General features: G+C 32.9%; 1 protein-coding gene across 3 annotated transcripts; it reads left to right on the top strand.

Annotated features, from left to right (window-relative positions):
- Window positions 1-427: 427 nt before the first annotated feature.
- LOC145789940 (uncharacterized) lies at window positions 428-6,695 on the top strand. 3 transcript variants are annotated; one of them, XR_014328447.1, is made up of 3 exons: window positions 428-614; window positions 1,868-1,925; window positions 5,808-6,695. XR_014328447.1 is itself a non-coding variant. In XM_082867598.1 (3 exons), the coding sequence occupies exons 1-3, from the start codon at window positions 498-500 to the stop codon at window positions 4,507-4,509; spliced, it is 306 nt and encodes a 101-aa protein (XP_082723724.1). In that variant the 5' UTR covers window positions 428-497; the 3' UTR covers window positions 4,510-4,566. The 3 variants fall into 3 exon arrangements, 1 of the variants encoding a protein (XP_082723724.1); XM_082867598.1 differs by lacking the exon at window positions 5,808-6,695 and adding an exon at window positions 4,379-4,566; XR_014328446.1 differs by lacking the exon at window positions 428-614 and adding an exon at window positions 1,208-1,268.
- Window positions 6,696-7,969: the final 1,274 nt, after the last annotated feature.

Consider the following 7,969-nt stretch of genomic DNA (forward strand, 5'->3'; position numbering starts at 1 on the left):
GTGTGTTTTGATGGAATGACCTTATCGTGTGTTTTGAAAACCCAATTTCAAAATAAGTTAATTGAAATTGTGTTTTGAAATACTTATTTCTGTTGAATATCTAAATTGGTTGTCGTCATAAAAAATATCTAAACAGGTATGGTCCGATCACGGCAATGTCCGGGTCTCATTTGTTTCAAATTGGGATAGTTCATGTGTGCGATGACGATAATTAGATACTAATTTGGAAATCATGATGTTTTCGTAGTGACAATTGCCCCTTCTCATTATTTTTGACCTCGATTACTATCTCTTTGCATCTAATTTCGGGTCTCTCTGACCTCTGTTGTCTTGGATTCTTCTCATTTTTTGGGTTTTGGAATGAAATCAATTCTAATTGCTATGCTATCCAAAAAATAATTTCTACTATTTTTATTTACATAGATCCTGAGGTCCAAGGGGTCTTAACTGCTGCCTAGAAGCACTAGCCTCACATCCATATATTTGATTCGCTGGTTATGGCAGATTCGGCTGTCGAGATTGTAAAAGCTGGTTGCCAATATATCACAGTTCTAGGAGTTGATTTTATGTCAGAAAATGTGCGGGCAATCCTTGATCAGGCTGGCTTTTCAGAGGTAGTCTTTTCCTTTTCTTTTCGTGTATTCTTATTTCATCACTTGTAGTTATAAATCCAATTCTAAAAACAGTTTTCAAGTTAACAGAGTAAAAAGTGCTACTTGGTCAATAAATATTTTAATTGAAACATAGATTTCATATTTCAAGAACTAATAAATTAACATAATTAAAACATGAAAACCAAAATCCCATAAAATGCATGCATTGAAAACTATTAATGTGAGGTAATTAGTTTTCTATCTCTATGTATATATAATGACTATTTTAATATAATACCTTTGTTCATATAATGAGAAGGGTAAAATTGGTTTTTTAGGATTTTACATTTTTCAGGAATGTTTTGTCACTTGGTTTGTTGCACGAGGAGCAATTAACAAATAGCATTCACACAATCAGTTGGTGTGGAATCCACTTCAATGATTATATAATGGATATTTTATTTAATAGCATCGGTACCCAATTTGTGTACATATCATCGGTACCCAATTTCTTGCTCACTGTAGAGCTGATGAGTGTTTTTTGAGGTATATAAATATGTACTCTATTCTCTGTTAGTTGCAATATTGATCTTTTGCCAATACTTAACATGTGAAATTCATAAGTGTGAGATTCAAGAAAATGTTTTGCAAATTGTTGGCATTTCCCCTGAGCAGGTGAGGAGACACTTAACGAATACTGGTTGGGTTGCTCAATTATTAATTACTAGGGCTGTGTTTTATCTCTTACGTTGTAAATTATTTTTATATTCCCATCTAATGCAATATGTAAGTACCAAAATGGAGAAAGTATATGTAGATCTTTTGAATTACCTGATATTAATTTTATCATGGTTTTCATACTTCTATGGGCCAAAATTTTCATTGTACTACTAACAATCATCACTATATTTTCATGCATTGACCAAATTCTTCAAGATATTAGATCACTATGGCGTGCACACTACATTGAATTGAAACACATGTGATGTTGGCACTTTGGAAAATAGTTCCTGGCAAGTTTTGGGTAGATCACTGTGGTTTGCACACTACTTTCTGATTTTTATTTTCTTCTTAGTTAAAATATTTTTGAAATGATAGATACAGCCACATATATTTGCCATTTAAAGGTGAGTTCCAATTGGACACCACTTGGAACTTTTGAATTTCCTTAGATTGATGTGTTAATACTTATTGCTCCCAAGGAAAGGAATAGCCGAATGTTAAATCTAGAAACTATTGACCCAAATGTAATATGGGCTCTGTTTTGTCTACAGGCTGAAGCAAAATTTGGCTATCTTTTGGAGGCTTTAGACATGGGTGCTCCTCCACATGGTATGAACTGCTAGCTTATATCTAACATAACAACAAATTACTATCATTTTGGGATAATTTATTCACCGTCATGCATAATTTAAACCTGTATTGGTTAGGTTGAATCATCGTTCTGCACTATTGATGAACACAAGGATTTTTTTAATGCTAGGATGTCCAACTACTGCTCATCATCTGTCTATATTTTTGAGTTCTCTTGAACATTATTTGGACCACGGCCTCAGGCCAACAAATAGTTATCTAATATTGGAATCGTCTAGACTGGAATTAAGACTGCTCATCTGTCTTTTTTTTTTTTACTTTCTATTTTGCTCTTTCTCTGTAATTGGTTTATAATTAAGCTTTAGCAAGAGAGAAGTGTAATATGAAGAGTCTGAGACTTAAGCTTAAGAAGTGAAATGAGTGTTGTAACTAACTAATACTGTAATATTATTGAGACTTAAGTGTAATATGTTCATGAGTTTTACTTAACTAACTGATACATTTTTCTTACTAAACTTTGGGCTTTGATACACTTCAATTTTGCACAATGAGGGTGAGCGGCAATGTATGATTTTTCTTTCCATGCCTTTTCTTTTTAAACATTAGAGATGGTTTGTTAATATTGCAATCATGAAGATTATATTCTTTTCTAATTTTAGCTTAAGTTCAAATGAGACCAACCTCTTCAATTAGAACAAGAAAGATTGATAACTTCAAGAATAATAGTGTGATGCTATAAGAAAGGAACAATTTTCTCCAAAATTATTTTGTGAATAAATTTTCCATGTACTACATAAAAGATTAGATAGGAGAAGATTAAACTCAATATAATTTCCTCCGTGCCTTTAGACACGAGCATACACTAGAAAATGTTTGTTTTTAAATCCACTTCAAATGTTGGTTTTCAAACCCACTAGAAAGTGGGTTTAATTTTTTTTTCTTCAAATCCACTCTTTTTGGAAAATGTTTGTAGAAAATGTTGGTTTTTTTTTTTGTGGATAAATTTAAATGGAGTTTAAATTGAGTTCTGTTAAAAAAATGGTAAATTTAAATTTGTATGAGAATTGAGTTTATGAGTTATGTTTATGTAGAAAATGCAGAAGGATGAGAAGTTGTTTGAGTCTCAAGGTGTGGCTTTTTGTGTTTCTTTACCTCTTTATATTTGCTATGTTATCGTGATTTTTCCATAATAAAGTATTCATATTTTTTCTATTGTTTTGATTGTTTTATCAGCAAGATGAGTTCAGTTAATTGGTTTTGTTGGCGGTTGATTTTGATATTATTTTATTAGTTGGTGCGCTTTTTGTAGCACTTTAGTTAGTGTGCTTTGATTTTGTCCAGCTTCTATTTTTGTGGCATTGTTATGTCGTTGGTGAGAGAGATAAGGGAAAACAAGAGAAGGAGTGTGGTATGGGAGGCAAGGAGAAGATAGAGAGAGTGGTGGTTGTGCAATGGGGGAAGGGGAAAGTTTGGAGGTGAAAGAAATTCAGAGAAAAAAATAGAATTGCGAGAGAGGTGGACGTGAAGGTGGAGCTAAATGGAAATACAAAAAAAGAAAGAAAAGAAAAATTTAGAGCATCGAGTTAGAAAAAAAAATGAGTTCAGATAATTCTTTGTTTTGGAATGGATTCTTTTCAGCCGTTATCTTGAGTTATTTTGGAATGAATTCTTTATTGTGTTGTTTTAAAATATGTTTTGTTGTGTGGTCAGAAAATTCAAAAAATTCTGTTCGTTATCTTGAGTTTTTGAAAATGTCTAATAAGTTTTTGAAAATTCTGAAGGATGAGAAGTTGTTTGAGTCTCAAGGTGTGGCTTTTTGTGTTTCTTTGCCTCTTTATATTTGCTGTGTTATCGTGATTTTTCCATAATAAAGTATTCATATTTTTTCTGTTGTTTTGATTGTTTTATCAACAAGATGAGTTCAGTGAATTGGTTTTGTTGGCGGTTGATTTTGATATTATTTTATTAGTTGGTGCGCTTTTTGTAGTACTTTAGTTAGTGTGCTTTGATTTTGTCCAGCTTCTATTTTCGTGGCATTGTTATGTCGTTGGTGAGAGAGATAAGGGAAAACGAGAGAAGGAGTGTGGTATGGGAGGCAAGGAGAAGATAGAGAGAGTGGTGGTTGTGCAATGGGGGGAGGGGAAAGTCTGGAGGTAAAAGAAATTCAGAGAAAAAAAATAGAACTGTGAGAGAGGTGGACGTGAAGGTGGGAGCTAAATGGAAATACAAAAAAAGAAAGAAAAGAAAAATTTAGAGCATCAAGTTGGACAAAAAAATGAGTTCAGAAAATTCATTGTTTTGGAATGGATTCTTTTCAGCCGTTATCTTGAGTTATTTTGGAATGAATTCTTTATTGTGTTGTTTTAAAATCTGTTTTGTTGTGTGGTCAAAAAATTCAGAAAATTCTGTTTCGTTATCTTGAGTTATTCAGAAAATTCATTGTTTTGGAATGAATTCTTATATTTTTTCAGGTATGGTTTGGTTTTGTGAGTTTAAATCCTTAAAAGCCATTGAAGCCTCAATGGAACTTATGTCTATCAGACCCTTTCAGATCCAATATCCTTTCAGATCGAAGGAAAAGCTCCATTCATCCTCCACGTAGAAGAGGAAAAGAATAGCGTACTGCTTTTAATCCTTATAGAAGAACTATCCTAAAATTCCTAATGTTAGTTTTCCTTTTAAATTTTTTCTCCTTTTCATTATACAATATATGCACCTTTTAGGCCATCGACTACTCTTTCTATCTCTCCCCGTCTCTATTTTCTTTTATTTTAATTCCCTAGCTCTAAACTTCAGTTACAGTAGAAAATAATTGTGAAAGGCCAGTTAGAACTATTGGGGTGCATTTGATATTGAAGATAAAGCCTTTGAAATTTGATGTGAGCCCAAATCAAGTGACATGAAAACAATATCAGAAGTGAAAAGAAAGGTCAATAATTTCAAATACTTTTATTTGGCTATATTTTAGAGCAATAATTTCAATTTTATAGTTGTTTTTAATTGATGACTTTTGCATCATCCCTACAATTACTCTCTTTGAAGTATGTTTTCATTCATGTAATTTATTCAACCACATTGGGGGCATTATACGTGGTTATCAAAATCGTGATTTGGATCATAGTCCTACAATCCTAAATTGTCAAAACGATCCAAATCGTGTAGGATCGGTGTTATAGTAGGATCGGAAGTAGGATCGTAGGTAGGATCATAAGTAGGATCACTGGATTTATGATTTTTCACCTTATTTTTATTATTCATCATTTTAATTTGTATTTTTACCTAAAAAGTAGAATCTTACGATTCTCAATCTGATCCTACAATCCGATCCATGAGACCCTCTCACCGATCCTATGTAGGATTCCAATTTTAACAACCTTGGCATTATATGGCCGCAATGATTTTTCTTGACAGCTGATTTTGGTAAGTTGGATTAAAAATGGATTTACTTAACCTAGGTTTGAATTTATGCTATTAAATTGGTGAGGTAATGTAACATTAAATTGACGTATATGTATGACTTCCAAGTCTAAAGCTCCACAAATCGTATGAGTGATAGTTTTTTTTTTTTTTTGGTACAAAGAAGAAAATCCACTATTTAAGTGGTTATATGGGTTCGATGGCCCCCCCTCCAAAAAAAAAAAAAAAAAAAGGTTATATGGGAGTGCCTTTAGGCACAAGTCATGCACTAGACATTAACAATGTTGACTTTTGTTTAATATGGGTTCTCATGTCCTAGCAGCCCAACCAATCCCATTGCCAAAAGTCCAAATCTTGCTTTAAAAAAACTCTTTAAAATTTCTGAGTTTTAGTCTTTTTTGCATGAATTTGGAAAGTAAAAATAAAACGTCAGTGAAATATAAATGAAATATCAGTTAATTTTTTTTTTCTTTAATGTTATAGATATTTGATGCGGTTTCAGTACTTCTGGTTGTTTTTCTATTGAATTTGAGCAATGTTGATGCCCAAAAAGCGCGTGTTTTGGACCACTTTAAATACTCTGATATGAGCTGCAGAGCTCACGGCGCCAGCTTAACAGATTTTGGAGGAGTTGGTGATGGAAGCATCTTCAATACAGAGGCATTCAAGGCAACAATAGCTCATCTGAGCCAGTTTGAATTGGATGGTGGATCGCAACTCTTTGTACCTCCTGGAAGATGGTTGACTGGCAGCTTCAATCTCACCCGCCATTTCACACTTTATCTCCTGTAAATAGTGGTTAGTAATAGAAGAAATGAGGGTATTTAAAGTGAGGGTAAGTGGGGGGACAATTAAATAGAGAGTAGGAATTCATAAGTGGATAATCTTGCAACAAATCCGATATAAATAAAAAAGAACAACAGCGCAAGGGCAAGTTTTTTGGGAATATTATGCTTCAAGGTTATGTACATATTGTTATTATGGGTCATTTAGTTTTAGGTTATGTACATACTACTATTATGGGTCATTTGATTTGAATTCCATTCTCCACAATTAATTACAAACACCAAGAACTGGTTTGCAATGTCTACTTGCCCTGTAGTATGGTTGTGGTGACAGTGTATGAAGAACACCATTGAGTGTCATTAAAAAAAAAAAAAAAGGCACCATTGAAAACAGTAGGTATTGGGTTTTGATTGTTGTGAAATACGATGATGAGTGACTATAAGGTGGAGACGATCAATGATGGTATGCAAGAGTTCTATACCCATCTCTGATTTATTATTTTTATTTTTAATGTGGATTTTCATAGACCTAAAGATAATAAATCATCTGTACCCATTTCTGATTTATTTTTTTTTATATTTTTTGAATAAGGGAGAACGATTTTTGAATTTGTCCCAAAATGTATCAGAGATACATTTCGTTTGAATGGCCAAGATGATTGCTAATCAATATCTAACGATTGAAGTATGTGCAGTGATTTTAGGATTGGATCTATGTTCTTCATGCTGATTAATTTTTAATTGTTGTTGGTGTTGTGATAATCTCGGTGTTATGAGTGCTCATTGTTGTTGTTGTTGATTTTAGGATTGGATCTATGTTTTTCTTGCTGATTGATCTTTAATTGTTGTTTGTGTTGTGATGATCTAGGTGTTGTGAGTGCATATTATTGCTGTTGTTGATGAATTATGATGATGTAGAATGATGATGATGCAGATAAGATACATGTATAAGACTTGACTTGTGCAAAGTAAATTTTTGTAGCTAAAATTTGTACAAGCTCTGATCTGTTTTATTGTTAATTTTTTGATTTTTTTTTATGATGATGATGATGAACAAATAGGATTTGGTGATTGTGTTGTTGTCGAAGAACAAATATGATTTGTTGTTGATGATAATGATCTTGAACAAATGAGTGTGTAAATTTTTCATGGACCCAAAGACAATAAACAGGATGATGGTGTTCCCTTTGTGGGTTTATGATATTTTACATTGTATTGTTGTGAGACTTAAGTTTGGCATTGAGTTGGATTTTTGTAGTCCTTTAGGGTAAATTTGTTTTTGATGGTTTTGAAATGGATTTCAAAACCCATTTCATTGAAATATTGGTTTGTGTGATTTTTTATTTTTGTTGATTAAGTATGTGTTTGGGTATGATTTGGATTTGAGTTTGTATTGGAGGAGGTTGGTGTATGATTTACAAGCAATAACCAGTCACTTATTTATAAGCAATAAATCAGAGATGGGTATAGATGGTCCGCAACCTTCATTGGTTTTGTGGCAGCCTAAGTGACTTACAGCCTAAGTCATTGTTTGGGTATGATTTACCATAACATTATTTACATCGTGCCTTTAGGCACGAGCATACACTAGTCTATATAATAAGGGAGAAGGATTTTTGAAAATGTCTAATTTATGTTAGAGACACATTTTGATCCAATGATTTAAATTGTCTTATCTCAACTTGAATGGTTGAGATGTCTTTATTTCCTGCCCAAAGGCTCTTTGAGCATCAACCGAGATCTAACGGTCCAAAATGTAAATTGAAGAAAATCTATCTCTCCTCTCTCCATCACAGATTCACAGGTACTCATCTCCTCTCTTTCTCTGATTTCAATTTTTGAACTCTCTCTCTCTACCTG

This window comes from Camellia sinensis, chromosome 1, assembly GCF_055761805.1.
Source record: "Camellia sinensis isolate YWXY chromosome 1, ASM5576180v1, whole genome shotgun sequence".
Taxonomy (NCBI): Eukaryota; Viridiplantae; Streptophyta; class Magnoliopsida; order Ericales; family Theaceae; genus Camellia; species Camellia sinensis.

Coding starts and splice junctions, on each gene's coding strand:
- LOC145789940 (XM_082867598.1), top strand. CDS start 498: ATGGCAGATTCGGCTGTCGAGATTGTAAAAGCTGGTTGCCAATATATC. Junction 615..1,867: donor ATCAGGCTGGCTTTTCAGAG/GTAGTCTTTTCC, acceptor TTTTGTCTACAG/GCTGAAGCAAAATTTGGCTA. Junction 1,926..4,378: donor CATGGGTGCTCCTCCACATG/GTATGAACTGCT, acceptor ATATTTTTTCAG/GTATGGTTTGGTTTTGTGAG.